The sequence below is a fragment of the Hyperoodon ampullatus genome (assembly GCF_949752795.1).
Source record: "Hyperoodon ampullatus genome assembly, chromosome: 3".
Taxonomy (NCBI): domain Eukaryota; kingdom Metazoa; phylum Chordata; class Mammalia; order Artiodactyla; family Ziphiidae; genus Hyperoodon; species Hyperoodon ampullatus.
The window spans coordinates 7,453,053-7,468,869 of NC_136916.1; the positions used below are offsets into that span (position 1 = coordinate 7,453,053).

General features: G+C 41.1%; 2 protein-coding genes across 2 annotated transcripts in view; both read right to left on the bottom strand.

Annotated features, from left to right (window-relative positions):
* HSPA14 (heat shock protein family A (Hsp70) member 14) overlaps nt 1–15,597 on the bottom strand; it is a 33,773-nt gene extending 18,176 nt beyond the window's left edge. Inside the window, exons 1-9 of the mRNA XM_079699684.1 lie at nt 15,472–15,597; nt 14,459–14,539; nt 14,301–14,383; nt 6,128–6,176; nt 5,905–6,010; nt 4,684–4,774; nt 3,642–3,746; nt 2,396–2,557; nt 1,026–1,181 (exon numbers count right to left, since the gene is read on the bottom strand). Coding sequence (XP_079555810.1) covers nt 1,026–1,181; nt 2,396–2,557; nt 3,642–3,746; nt 4,684–4,774; nt 5,905–6,010; nt 6,128–6,176; nt 14,301–14,383; nt 14,459–14,539; nt 15,472–15,528 — 890 coding nt within the window. The 5' untranslated portion in view covers nt 15,529–15,597. The remainder of the gene's footprint in view (nt 1–1,025; nt 1,182–2,395; nt 2,558–3,641; nt 3,747–4,683; nt 4,775–5,904; nt 6,011–6,127; nt 6,177–14,300; nt 14,384–14,458; nt 14,540–15,471) is intronic.
* Nucleotides 10,460–12,212, bottom strand: MSANTD7 (Myb/SANT DNA binding domain containing 7; the record flags this gene model as incomplete). Its single annotated transcript, XM_079700897.1, has 2 exons — nt 11,491–12,212; nt 10,460–10,983 (listed from the first exon to the last, which is right to left on the bottom strand). Exons 1-2 carry the CDS (start codon nt 12,050–12,052, stop codon nt 10,460–10,462), a joined length of 1,086 nt encoding a protein of 361 aa, XP_079557023.1. The 5' UTR covers nt 12,053–12,212.
* Nucleotides 15,598–15,817: the final 220 nt, after the last annotated feature.

Sequence of the window (15,817 nt, forward strand, 5' to 3'; positions counted from 1 at the left end):
GGAAGCTAAACTACAAGGGCCAGATGAAGAGAGAATTTAACCACACAGAGTCAGTAAAAGCCTAAAAATAATATAATACTGCAATTCTGGACATCTTCACTATGCTTCCAAGTCACCCATTAGCTTGTTGGGAGGTTTAAATTGTGCTAACGGTAGCTATTATTATTGTGAGTAATATGCAATGCAAAATGATAGGATGATAGGACAACAGCCTCCCTTGGACTTCCTGGGTGAAGGTGCAATCATCTGTAAGCAATGTTTTGGATTATGTAAAAGATATGAGGATTAAAAACAATTTTATGCACATTAAACCTGTGTTTACTAAATGTCATAAAAGCTATTAAAATTTACAATGCTGCCAACGGATGACAGAGCAAATAAAACCAAGAAAGGGATCAATCCTCAAAGTACTGTGATAGGTAACGGAACTCTGGAGTCAAAACTAGCTGGGTTTGAGTCCAAGGTCTGTCACTTACTAGCTGGAGAACCTCGGACAAGAAATGAAACCTATGTTTCAGCTTCCTCCTGTGTAAAGTAAGGAAAATAACAGTACTTACCTCATCGGGTTGTTAGGAGAATTTGAGAGTTAATACATAGAAAGTACTTAGAATACAGCCTGCCACACAGGGGTAACGATCAAGTTATAGTAACATCCACTGATACATGTGCAAGCCCCACAAAGAACTAGGGACTATACAGGTGGGACTGCTATTCAGTAAGAGAAACTCGCAAATCTCAAACTTCAAGTCTTCTCTCATCTTTCTTTCAAAGATCTAGGAAGCCCTTTTCACACACTGCTCTTTGTAGCTGTAAAATAACAGGGCAATCACAGCTGACATGATTACTTTGAGAATAGTTATTTAGTCTGACAAGAGTTGGACCCCAGAAGTAAAGACAAGAAAACTCCCCTTTTACAGAGGGCTAATAAACCTCAAATGAGCAAACGAAAAACCCAAAGTGAGAAAATTACACCTAAATGTGAATACCCTTGGAATTTTTTTAAGTTTTTTGAACTGCAGTTTTACCTGGACACATTGCAGTCAAAATCTTGACCTTTATACAACGAGTCAAGGAAACAATTGGCACTTCCCAAGGTTGACAAAGAATGTTTTGCAGTGTCAGCACTGTTCATCAGTTTCACCATGGCACGGGCATTTCCTCTCACGTCATGTTTAAAGGATCTAAATTAAAAATACAATCTTTGAAGTTTAAAAATTACTAGGTCATTTAGAATTTATTGTAACTAACATCTGGATAACCCCTATTAGGATAACTATAAGCTCATGAATCAATATTAATACCAGATTTTAGTATCTCCAAAATATACAAAGAAAATTCTCTGCAATTTAAAGAAGTGTCTCAAGAAAAATGAATAATCAATATACTTAACACTTTGAATTGCTGGATTCTGTAACCACAATAATGGACTGTGCTTTGAAGAAGTACAGGAGCCATCATCTTTTTGCAGATGAGACAAAAGGAGGTTGAATGAGATTCATGCAACTGGGTCAAGTCTCACACCTCACCCCTTACAACTGCAGCATGATTACTGTTTGATGGCACAAAATTATCTGTCCAGCATTAAAAAAAAAAAAAAAAAACTAAAAGTGCTTCCTCAGAGAAATCTGAAACATAACGAAATACGTAAAATTATAGTTCCTCTACCTCCAAGGGGAGTTAATTGTTAAAACTGCTTGCTAAGTGGTGATATTGATGGCCCTGTTTTTAAACATGTTTAAAAACTGAAATCCGTAGTAAAATTAACAATGCCCTGCCTTGAGTTGGAACACCTTTACAACAAAAAGCAGTATAGATCTTTATTAAAGAAATGAGAAATTATCACTTTTTCAAGACTTTTTTTACCCAGTTTAGTCAAACTGATGAAAATGCTATTTCAGCTTCTTTTCACAGCAGGAATGTCCCAAATATAACCTTTATATATTTGACTCATGATGTGCCAAACAGGATTAGAATTTTGAATGGAATAATTATATCCAGCAACAAAACTAAAATATTCCTTGTTGTAGTAGATTAGTAATAAAATAGCAACACTCTGCAAGACATTCATTTACTGGAATCTAACTATAACATAATTTCTACACCTGTAAAAACTGTTCAGAAGGTAGTGAGGCCTCAGTGCTTTTACCCTCCTTCATCCAGACATAAAAGCAACCACTGAAGAATTGAGGGAAAAATCCAAGTACACTGCACTGGGCAGCTTGGCCTCTGCTTCCCCGTTTACCAGAACAGACCTTAGAACTTTAGACACAAAAATATCCAGCGCACTGGAAAAAACATGTCCTCCTTTGAAGGGCAATTTCAAACAAATTAGGAAAAAATTAAACCTGAAGTGAAACTTCAATCGAAATATATCATCAAGTCCCTTTATACTCACCTCTGAAACTCAGAAGCTAGGTACTGTGCTAAGGTTTCTGTGAAATGTGTACCTCCAATGTTATTATCAGTGTTTGTTGAGAGAACACGATATATTCCACTGTTAACTTCCATGACACTGATAGATAAGGATGTTCCTCCAAGTTTGAATACCAAAATGTTGCTAAAAAAAAAAAGATAACATGAGTAAGTTCTGAGAGAATCACAGAATTGTAAAGCCAGGTTCGACTTCTTAAACTAACAAGTCACTGTAAATCACATATGAGGAAACTGAAAATCTCACATGAGTAACTAAGTTGTCCATGGTCATCACTCAGTGATGACTTAAGCTTAGAAACCAGATCTTCTGATTTTAAGTCAAAGCTCTTTTTCATTTAGTTGTACTGGTAAAACTGTATTCTTCTGACTAACTGGAGTTCAAAACACTAACTTTTCAAAGTAAATAATGAAGAGATTTGTAATTAAAGTGAATTGTAAGAGAATTAAACAGACAAATTTTATGTTAATATTATCCTTGTTACTACTGCAATAACATGTTCTACAAAAGTAAAACATATACAAAACTAGGAGCTAATTTCCTATGTATCAAAATCCAAAATTTCTGATATTCTAATTTATATTCTATATTTTAGTTTACCTAAAAAAAATCTCCTAGTAATTTATACATATTAGTTTAATTGTGAGATATGGATGAAATGACACAATTAGGGGAAATTAACACATCTGAATTGATTTCCCTAAAATTACACGATGTGTCAGACCTATTAAGACAAGTTTTATAATTAAATTAGGAGTATGTCTTACTATTTCATTATCAAATGAAGTCTTAAATCCCCATACTGGCTTTTCCCCCATCTCCTGCCAAGACAAATGTACATAAAAGACCTCACTGTTTCTAAGCATGTTTAATACTTAGAATTGGTAGTAAAATTAACAGTGCCCTAGAGCTTCAGTTGGAACTTGGCTGGGCTTATAAATTTCAAATCTTCCTCCACTAAGGGGACAAAGTGTAGGTGATAAGAGAAGGGCGGAAAAGCTCAACCTTCCCTCCTGCCTGTTATATCCTTTCTCTACTTTCCTAGGACATCTTTCTCATCTATTTGAAAAACTCTAGGTGAGTTTCGATGTCTTTCCATCCATAAAGGCTTGGAACCACTGTGCTATATAACAATCTCTACTGAAATAATTGCTATAATCTAAAATGTTTTCTGCAGTGAAAAACTTAAAGCTGCAAATATGGTTTTTACCTTTTTCCAGTGGGGGAGTCTTGTCCAATTCCATAAGCCAAAAGAGCTGCAGATGGTTCGTGGATTAATCGCAAAACATTGAACCCAGCAGCTCTGGCTGCTTCCCTGTGGACAATTTACTTTTAATACATTTAGTATCACAACATGTTCAAGTACATTTTTAGAAATGCTCTGCTAAAGATTTTATGCAATAGCATATAAGACTTCGTAAGTAGAACATGAAGGGTAATGAATGATCTTTAGAAGCAAGATAACAGAACATAAGAAATAGACTTAAGTCTTTAAGCGTAGATCACTTTCTGTTTAAAATAATAATGTTCAGAGTCTATTTCCTTGACAAAGAAAATAACGTGCTTATACTGAGTAAGGAAGAGAGAGCTCTCCAAGTGCTCAAGCTTACGAACTTTAGAAAGAGATTAGGACATATTTATAATACATTTTAGCATTTTCCAACTTCTTTAATTTAGGGTCACAGTTTTAACACCCCACAAGTGCAAGTAAATAAAGCAATTCTTCTGCCCCAGAAGCAACTCAGGTGTTCAGCAAAGCCCCATAGGGAACTCTATCCACAGAGCAAAAGACTGGGTGCTTGCCAATTACATTTGCATAGCAACCTATAAAAACTAAATATAACTTTTTGTTTAGATGTTAATCTAAGGTGAAAAAATAATCGCAAATATTTTCTAAAATTGCTTATTTTTATATAATTCCCACGTAAGCCTTAATTACATGACACTAAGGCAAAGTGATTTATAAACATCAACTTAACCTGGTAATCAAAAACATTTCCAATCAAAATAGCTAAGAAAGTACATTTAATTTTATGTTCTTTTGACATTTCACAAAATAAAGGAACTATTAATGATTATTACCATAACTTTTTACCACGATTTACATATGTAAATATACATGTATTTACAAATACAACTTTACTGTGTAAGTTATTTTCAAATGCAATTTTACCTTTCACTATATAGTGGTACTGTGAAATCTGTTATTTCCTTTAACTAAGCAAGTAAAAGAAACCCCATATTATACTTACCCAAGAGCATTTTTTTGTTTTTCTCCAAAATCAAATGGAACAGTAATAACTACATCATTTGCATCTGAGCCCAAGACAGAATGTGCTGTTTCTGTACGTGAAAAAAATATTTTCAAAGTTCACAAAACGTACTGTGGTAATCACGTCATGATATACGTAAGTCAAATCATTACGCTGTACACCTTATACAGTGCTGTATGTCAATGATATCTCAATAAAATGGGAAGAAAAAACTTATATAAAAATAAATTCTGATGATACACAAAAATGTCAAGTGATACTCTGAGGTTTGTTAATTTGAGCCAAAGACATTCTCACTATAAGGATTTTCCCATTCACTTGACTGCTCTAACCCAATGATCTTCTCTTGCTCTCTTAAATTGTGCACTACTTTTTTGTGGTTTTGGTATAGTTTGTGGACATGGAACTAAGTACTTTCCAAAGTGCCTTGCTCTTAGGCTTCCAAGTTTCAACCATCTCCCAAATTAGACGGGTTCTTAGACAATGAGCTTCTAATGCACCTATGTGCAGACCAACGACCATGGTGAAAGGCTGCCTTCCATCCCACAAATCCATTACACATTCCAGAGCTGAAGTGAGCCTTGTCAGTAATCTACTCCAGAACCCCTCAAGCTGCTCCACAGGAGGCTGCTCAGCTAGCTCCAAGCCTTCACCTGAAGTGGAGATAGAACCAGACCTACTTAATCTGCCTAAATTACCATGGAGAGTGCACTGTCAATCTTGAAGGAGATACGACATTCACTATTCGCCAAGCTTATTGGCCACTTCATCTTTTTTAAAAAAATATTTATTTATTTGGCTGCACTGGGTCTTAGTTGCCGCATGTGGGATCTTTAGTTGCCGCATGTGGGATCTTTAGTTGCGGCATGTTCCCTGACCAGGGATTGTAGCAGGTCCCCTGCGTTGGGAGCGCAGAGTCTCAGCCACTGGACCACCTGGTCACTTCATCTTAAGAAGTTTTGAAAATGCTAATTTGGCCCCATCCATTTACATTACTTCTAGGGAAACCAAGGTCAGGGAAAATAAGTCATTTAACCACGGTCACATAGCCAGTTAGTGGCCCGGGCAGGTCTAGCATAATTTAGGTCTCCTCACTGCTCATTCGCTCAATCACCCTGCTTATTACCCCCAGATCAAAAACCATCTCTAGATTTTTTTAAAAGGTCAGTTTTTAAAAAGATCTTTTCTTTTGCTCAATACCTTTCATTTTACTAAATATCAGTCTGGCAACATCTTCTGGGCTGACAAATTTCTTTTCTTCTCCAGTATCTATTTCATATCGTAATTTCCCATTTTTTTCAATGACCTAAGAAGGAAATGAGTGTGTTAAATAAGGAATGATTTTAATAAAAATACAGTTTCAAATCAACATAACTGGCAATTACTTTGTGTAATAGGGAAATAATAATAGAAGCATACTCACTAAACATTTACTATCCCTGATGTATTTCTGAGCCTGTGGATCATCAGAGCTGTCCATAGAGATAAACACAGTTAAATATTTATATCACTATTGTTGACATATAAGTTTTAAAGAAGACTATATTCTTCAATATCACTTGACAAATATAAAAATATAAACAAAATTAAGTTGCTTAATATTAAAAGAAATCTTGCAATATTAGGGTAGGTTTAGACGGTAGGAATGAACGGCTGTAGAATTTACAAGGTTTAGAGTAATTCTATTAAAGTGCTAACTTCACATTTGAAAGTGAATAGCTCTTCCCTGTTCTGATCTTACTATCAACAGATGTTAAACATTTGGGGATGATTTTCATAATATCAATGATTTTATGTCATATATACTCGTATCTTTGATCCTGAAGACCCAACCACTGAGATAAAAAGGACAAAAGGTCCACAAACTAATGGCAAACCAGAATACCTAACACCATCTTTGCTGCTTGGTTTCTGAATATGAATCAATGCCTGAAACCTGAAAGGACTAAGCAAAAGTATGAATGTTATATATGTAAAAGTGCAGAGTACTACAGGTAGATAGATATATAACATCCTATACGAAGTAGGCACTAAACAATTGTGTATGGCAATGGAAAAATTAAAACAATGGGTGTTATGTTGCTCAAAATAGTAATACGAATTAATGCAGACTGCAAAATGTTTTCACATGTATTACCTTACTTCCTTCCCAACACTATAAGGGGCAGCGTCAGTACTTAATCCCAGGCCTTCTCTACCAGGCTAGGGTTTAGACTGCCTCGCGGTAAGATGCTAAATGACTAAGGTACTTTCGCCGTGAGCAGGGACAGGAGTCTGATCTTTGGCTTAATTTCATCTAGAAACGAAGATGAGGTAGACCCTTTCACTAAATCCTTCTTGCAAGGGGCAGTGGCTATTCTGTCCAGAGACCAGTCTTAACTGTTTAGTAAGAGCAGGTGAAAATTAACACTGGCTAATTGCAGAAGGGTAACTGAACATCTGAGGACCCTAATCTGTGTAAAGAAGGGGAAAATGCCCAAAGTCACATGGCTAATTAATAGAACTAGCTGGAGTCCAGATCTTTAACGCAAGGTTTAATATTCTTTCCACTAGCCTTCCCCCACCCCCACCCCTTTTCTAAACCCAATATTTATACTAGCTCCTGGACAAATATTTTAAGGGTAAGAAAAAAAAGATTAAGTGTGCCCACAATGATTTTTTTTTCCTACCAATACGGTAATTTTGGCATGACACTTAGTGGTTCTGTTTCCTTTAAAACAGAATTTAAGTCAACCAGGATAATTTCACCAAATAGCTATCTATCACTCAGACAAGATAACTTGCCAGAAAAGGATATTTTAATGGAATTTATAGAACTCTTAGAAATGGAAAATTCTTTCTCAATTGCCATGCTCAGGTGAGGCCAGAAGCACACGTAGCTCTGAGGGCCACAGAGAGGCCAGACCCTGGAGGTTAGCCAGCGGAGAAGCAGAAAGCAGAGAATGGAGGTGACGACAAATGATCACGGTAGCGCCAGAAAGTAGTGGACTGACCACAGCCAGGTACAGATGACAACTTTATTTGTCCACACCAGGATTGAGTTACTGAACAGAGACAGAGGGTGGTGGCAGGCTGGCATACACAGCGCCATTTACGTCGAGAGCTTCAGGAGGCCGAGCATCACTCCTACCAGGGTACCAGGGCCTTCATCCTGCCCCTGAAGGGCCCTGCCCCGCACTCACCAGCACTCACGTACTGCTGGGCTTCTTCCCCCCACTCTCCCAGTACAGAGCCCACCCGGTCTGGAAACGTCTGTCTTTACATTCATCTGCCCACTGGGCCCTCACACAGCTCCTGCGAGGTAGCAGGGATAGCCTCCCACTGGATAGGTGAGGGGCCTGAGGTACAGAATGGTCAAGTGACCTGCCTGCAGACTGACAGGGAGTCACGGCTGGGCCTAGAGATCAGACAGGATTTCTGGGCCTGTTTCTCGACAGCCTCCCCTTATTACGACTTCTCTCCTCTTCACAAGATTTGGCCTGTTTTTTCCTGTTTTTAAAGATTTTTCCCTTTAGTTTTATTCCTAACCTTAAAGTTACTCTGCCCATTAGATCTGCACACTACTACCTCCCAAGTTCACCTTGACTTCTGCTCTTTAGCACTTCTCTTATCTCAAATAATCCCTGCCTGTGTACTTTGCTACCATTAATAGATTAATATAGTACAGGCCTAACTCTTTCAAGTACTTCCCTGTTTTTCCAGAAAGTCTACCTATCTACAGTAGTGTTATCCAGTTATAACTGACATGGACCCCTCCATGTAAGGGCCTAAAACTGAGAAAAAAAATTATATATCTCCATTTCCGTGTCTTAAACATATGCTCCTTTAAAGCATGGAATCTGTGTCTGGGTGTGGTGCTTACAGAAGTTCACGAGTACATTCATAAATATTAATGCCATAGAATGCTTCCTTAAAACACATACATTAACACGCTGCTGTGACTGAAAATATCGCAATCAGAATTTCACTTTGCCTTTTGTTATGCTATTCATCTAATTTTTTAGAACTGGAAGGTACAAGAAACATCACCTAGTATAAACCTCTCATTTTAGAGATAAACCGAGGCACAAAAAGGGCAAGTGATTTGCTCAGTGTAACGAAGTGTAGCAGCATTAGAATCTGGGGGTTATGGCTAGATTCCAGTGTGTTCTACCTCACGCTGCTTCCTACAGAATGGCCCATTCCCAAGAGAAACCTGCCATCTATTCCTGCTCCCTGTATGTTCCCGCTGTGGTCTGGACCATTTCTCCACCTATTGCTATTTCCAGCATTTAGGTAAGCAACCAAGCTGGCAAAATAGAAAATAAAACCTCTCCCAACATGCCTGCACTTTTTTCCCAGCCTCTTGATTAGAGGAAAGCTCTTTACGTTCTAAGTCTCCTTTTTGTACTTTCTGAAAGTACTAAATAACCACTAAGAGCTTTAAGTTAGGTTAACGATGGCCAGTAATGGCTTCCCTTCTAGAGTAAATTGGAAGCATGGCTCAACACCATCATATCTCCTCTAGGAAGTGTATGTGTTTTGGAGGGAAAAGGGGATGGATTTGTGGAGGGTTGGTGCTTAAAAAGAGTTAGCTACTGCAGGCCGTCCTTATCCACACCACCCAACTGTTCCCAAAGCTGTTCTATTCCATCATATGCCATTAATGAGGTGAACTTTTGTCTATAACGTGAGAAAAAGTGACTTTGGAAAGTTCCCTAAAAGAAAAGTTTTCTAGGGCTTGCCTTCTGTAACATACTAGACAGAAAAAAAGGCTAACAGAGAAGAACAAAATTAGCTAAAAGCATTTGGGAAACTGATATCAACTGAATTGTTTCCACGAGGTCCAAATGGCAAACCAATGTTAAAGATATACAATTATGCATAATCAAGGAACCTAAAAAATATGGAATGCAAAGAATTTACTTACATGTAATATTTTATAAGACAGCCAATTTCTCATTATATCAAAGATTATCAATATGAACCAAAACACACGATTGTGGCTCCCTGTCAGTTGTGAATTATATCCATAGTGATAAGAGACTAAGGACTAGTAAAATGGAGGGAAAGATGGTTTGACTATTGAGTGTGTGCTAGTCGGTATGTCACAGACACAGCAGTGAAAATATGAGATAAAGGTACCAATACGTGTTGTGTCTCTATTAGCCTCATGAGCTATAGAGAGATTTAAAGAAGTGAAGATTGTAAACTCCAGGAAGCAGTCAAGTTAAACTAGTAGATTCAAGCAATGAGGTCTTGGTATACAGCCCTAATTCTACATCTTGTCAGCTACCGTGCTTCATCCTAGCCTGACCTCAGCCAAGGTCATATGCTTTAATAACTTACATGTGTATAGGGCTTTTAAACTTTTAAACCCTTTCACATCTATTTAAGCCATCTGATCCTCACAACAACCCTGTGAGGTAGGCAGGCTGCCCCCTTTTAACAGCCAAGGAAACTGGTGTTGAGAGGTAAACTAAGTTGTCATGCATCAGTGGTGAAGCCAGGGCTAACTAGCTCTCTGGACTTGGCTGCTTCCGTTGTCTACTAGGCCACCTCTCACGTTTCTGAAACGCCTTTCAACTAGTGGAGACGCTTGGGAGAAGCAAGTATTCTACCCTTGAATATTCTAGTATTACTACCCTTCTGCACATTAATGGTCCATCCACTCTTTTTTTTCTGAGGACACGGAAAAGGAGGCAGGCTACCAGAAGGCAGCCGTTGGACCCGGGCCTCTGCCAGAGTACGAAATACACCCTTGTGTGATCAGCTCCTAACTTTTGGTGTTTGAAATTAACCTCTGAAGCAACTTTTCAAGCCCTAGCTGGAAAGCACCGGTTGCCTCTTCCACCGCCGTGGCCAAGCGTCTCATGGCGACCACTGCATCCCTACGCAGCTCGTTGGCTGTGTCCTGCTGAGCACTGGCCTCCTCGCCAATGGCAATCAACCGGTCCAATTTTTCCTCCTCCCGCTTTGAAAGTTCTCGTGCCAATCTCCTGTTTTCTGCCAACTCGGCTGCGATAGTCCTGGCCACGGACCGCCTTCTTCGCCTTGCCCACCTGGGAGGGGGCTCACTGGTCAAAGGCCCATCCCCACCAGAAACAAAAGGAACTCTGGAGGAGGAGCCTGGAGGCCGCTGTGCCGAGGCCACCCCGGGAGTGTTTCGGCCGGAGCTGGTGCAGGGGCTGGGCTCACCGGACACCCCCAGTCTGGTCACGGGGCTGCTCTGACAGGGAGCAGCTGCACCTCTGAAAAGGTGGTGGGAGCTGCTGTAGCTGGGGGTCCCTTGAGAGCACCCTGAAAAACAAAGCAACAATGTTGCAGAGATTACATTCCTGTTACGGGAATGCTTGGAGCCAGCAGCAGAGCTGAGGGACAGTGACAAAGCTATGGTATTCCCAGCAAGGCCTCTTTCCACAAGGGATGGGGAAAAATTCACTTCCTTATCTGGACATTTTGTTCTGTTGCAATCATACATCCAAAACCTCTCCCCTCGCCTTCCTGAGCCCCTTTCCACATAGCTATCCAACCTACTCTACAGCCACAGATTCCTAAGTCTCCATTATTAACGATGCCCAAACTAGTCTGGTTTTAAGGAGTGCTTCCAGGTTTAAAGGAGCTCTAATATCTTACATACCTAGGGTCACGCCTCTTAAAAACCCGAAGCCCTTTATCTTACCATTAGATTTAAAAAAGAGGGCAGGGGGCAGAAATAGGGACTATGCTGACGAGGTCACCATCCAAACATAACGATTAGAACCAAGTGACTCTGGGACCCTGATCCTTCACACGCTGGGGAGTTACCTGCACCCGAAGATTCATCCCAGGAGTCCTCAAGGTCACTGGTTTCTCGCATCTGGTCACTGATCCTCAGTTGACAATCCTCATCTGATTCCTTAACTGTTTTCAAGATAGGCTGATGATCTGCTGCCTGAGTCCTCTTTGCTCCCAGAATGCTGGTTCCCTCTTCCCCTGGGGTGTCAGGGGCCGCTAAGTTCTGATCACAGTGCTTGGCCCAAGCAGCATCCTCCATTAAGTTGTCTGCGTCAGTCACTATCTGATTTCGGAGAAGCTGATCCAACGTATCATAAAAGGGACAGTGTGGTGGATCACCCATACTTGTGGCGTGGGCCACATAGGCCTTTAAATATAATGCCTTCAGGACTTTGAACTTGGAGCGGCACTGACGCTCGGTGCGGCGGAAGCCTTCCTGCTGCATCCGCTTAGACACAGCCTGGTAGACGTCCGCATTGTGATGCACGGTCTGGAGGCGCTGGATATACTCTGCCTCACCTAGTATGGAGAGAAGCGTGCGTGTCTCCTGTCTGGACCACCGGATGCCTGCGCTGCTATTGGAAGTGGCCATAGCGGACTGGGAAGGAAGGCTAGCTGGAGGAGGCTCCTGGGCAGCAAGGTGCCGATCGGAAGGTGTGGGGAGGCTCTGTGTGTTCAGGTCTATCTCCAGGAGCCAGCCGATTCTTCCCTCTCAGGGCTAATTGCTGAGAAGCCAGGTCCAAGGACCGCATTTCTGGCTGGAAGGCCACAGGGGAATGAAAGTTACAGGGATGGGTAAGGATAATTGCGGCAGCAAGTTAAGCGGTGCTACCTGTAAGTAGGCTGCAAAGAGGCAGGATGCCAGCACTGAGAAAGCCCAACTTTGGGAGTTTGCTCAGGATGGGTACTGGATCAAGGGCTAAAAAGGGCCTTACTGGCTTGGTAACAAGGGGACTGGCTCCTCCACAAAAGGCAGAATGCTTCCAAGGCTGAGACCTGGTACAACTGTGTATCTGTAAAAATCACCATTAACTTCTAAGCAGACAGACCGAGCCGGAGAAATGCCTGGACCATGAGGCAGCTCATTCTGGAGAAGTCCTAGCAGCACCATGGCATAGCCATACATGTCTAAAGGGGATCATTCCTTACTAACCTTGGCCTAAGTGGCATGCTGTGGCTATGTATTACCCAGCTGACTGTCACCATTGCACTCTTTTGTTAAAAGGTAACTTCCAGGGCCAGAAAAGCGAGCTGAAGTTGTTCTTGCTAATACAAAGCTTTTTGCATAATATGGCAGAAGACCTCCACATCTTTACTTCGACCACCTGCCCCAAAATAGCAGCAAAAAAACAAACAGGGCTACCAAGGGGATGGATCTGTGGAACTGTTCTGTATCTTGATTATAGCAATGCCAGTACCTTGGTTGGGATACTGTAGTATAGTTTTGCAAGATGTTACCACTGGGAGAAAATGGTAAATCCAATAATACATTCCATCTCTCTGTATCATTTCTTGCAACAGTATGTAAACCTACCATTATCTCAAAAAGAAAAAAAGTTTACTTAAAAACATACATTGTTGGCTGCTTACAGTGAGTGAAGCTAGCTTCTACAACTCCCTGCTTTTTTTTAGTCTATAATTTAAAAATTTTTGATACCAACTCAAATTATTTCCAATATGCTCAGTACTAAATTTTGTCAACAGATAAATGGATATGGGAATATATGTATCATCAGAGAATATCTGAATTCTCTCTGAAATACTACAAGTTTTGACGTAATGCATAAAGATCCTAAGGGAACAAAATGAGCATCAAGTTCAGTTTAACTAAACACAGGTAAGGGATAGTAAAAAATACCTGTATGTATAAAAGAAATACATTTTAAATTTAATCCATGATCCCCAAATCCTAAAGTCAACACGAGGAAATTTCTACCTAAATTCTTAACTGACCAAGTAGAAAGGAAAGAACCTGGGGCTAACGGTTAGGCATCCTGGACTGCAGCCCTTTCTAGTTTACCCCCTAACTAATTTAGGGATATCTAACTTCCGTGTGCCTTGATTTTCTCATCTAGAAATGGGAAGGGACAAAACCTGCCTGACAATCTTACAGGGATTTGAGAGAATTCAATAATAGATGGGAAAGCACTCTGAAAATTTAAAAACACTATATCGAGTGTTACAACTCCAGTGAAAATGAAAACCCCTAATTATCATGGTAATCTATAATTTGAGGAGTCAGAAGTCTGGGGAAGCAAGCCTCTTTAATCTTTTAATTAAAGTTATAACAGCTGATTAACCTGATTCTTAAGACATTAATTAAGCTGTTTCCCTAATGCTTAAATTTGAAAGCCAACTGTTAAAGTTAGTTCCCAGAAAGTGTCACAAAAAGATCTGAGGAAGAAAATCAATAGCTTCTACATAAATATTTCACCAATTATAATAGATTCCACGAAATTCAACTACAGTGCAAAGAAATCTTCAAATTCGCACACAATCTTTCAAGTTCCCTCAGTTAAAAAAGTACTGTACGAATGTGATAAGTCCAAATTCCCACCTCTGGATGACACAAATTATCAAAACTAAATGTATGTTGGCATCTATCAATACTAACAGATCTGAAAGCAAGAAACAAATGTCTGAGTGAATCCCATCCTTGAGAAGACTCAGCAGAAGATAATATCAGAAGATAACAGCCTCCTAGAGTATTCTGTGAAATGACCCAGTCATAGAAAACAATGAAAAAACACACTGGCGTTTCTAGTTTCATTTCACATTACACTTAGAATGTATAAACACGTTTTTATTACCATGGGTAAAAGTATTATTTTATTCCATACCTTCTGCCAAGGATCTGCTTTACTTTCATTACTGTATTTGAAATATTCCTCATTCTACTTTGTTTTGCTGCCAACCCAACAACCTGAAAAAGAGCAATATATTACAACGCACATAATTTTTTCCTTATTTCAAAGTTCAAAACTGAGGGGAACAGTACCTCTTCATTTTCTGAGTAAGCAACAACAGCTGGAGTAACTCTGTCACCTGCATCGTTGGCGACCACATCAGCCCGGCCATCCTGGAGAAAAATATGCAACTGTATTAGTTCTTCTGTGATGAAATATACAGTCTCTTTAGATATATTCAGACATGGGTGGGCCAGTGTTACTCTGACATATATATGAGGAGAGAAAAACTGCTTTATCATTATTTTAAACACGTAGATTTAATTGTCCTTATCAATTTCCTAGATTTTAATGAAGACCAGAATTCCATGAAGAACTACCTCATTTTTTTCAGTCTGCTCTGTATATTGGATAACAGAACAGACATAATAACAACCTATCTATGTACAATAACAAGCCTTATTGCGTTAAACTTTCTACTTCTCTTCCTTTCCCTATAAATGCATCTTTCTTCCCTTTCTCTACATATGATGAAATAGCATTAAACCCTTTGGCTTTTCCTTACAAATCATTTGACATTTAAACGTGAGACTAGGATCAGGGCTGTCCCTCATTATTGTTCCTTCCACCTGCCCACTGATGACAGGAAGCCCCTAACTCCTAGTCAGGCTCTCTCATTTCCAGAAAGGACAACTGAATAGAGCACACACCATCATCTGGCTTCACACGCTTCGCGGGATCAACACCTCCAGTTCCAGAACGCGGCCAGCCCGCCCTTTCTTGGCCAACGTCCAGAAACCTCTGGGTACCACACGTTCAGGTCCCCCTCGGGGCCTCCTGCGCCCGCGATGTCCCGGGTCCGCCCCCGCTCGGGGCCTCCTGCGCCCGCGAGGTCCCGGGTCCGCAGCGGCCTTCCTTGAGGAGCCGCGGGGGACGAGGCCGGGTCCGCCCAGCTCTCAGCCCCGAAACTTCCCCACAGAATCACCTCTCCGCGCGACGTCCCCAGGCCGGCGACACGCCGTTCACAGCCCCGCAGGAGACCAAAGGACTTGGCCTCGCACCCAGACAACTGGGTACGCGCATCCCAAGTCCCCGAGTCCCTCACCTTATAGACGGCCACACAGGCTGATGTGCAGCCTAGGTGAACCCCGATGGCCGCCATGAGGCGACAGAGACGGCGGCAGGAGTAACGAGCGGTACCCCCCGCCGCAAGAGCGCCAGGCCGCGGAACAGCCCCATCAGGCACCGCGGAGACTTCACGTTCCCGCCCGCCCACTGCGTCCGGTCCCTCCGCCGCGGCCTTCCGCGTCCTCGCCAATCAGCGTGAAGGTCCCGCCTTTCCCCTGGAGCAGTCAGCGAATAGCTTTACTGCGTCTCTCCCCGCCCCGCTGGGGAGGCACCGCGTGAGCGAGAGTGCGCACGCGCAGGTCGGGGAGGGAAAGGAAGCGGCT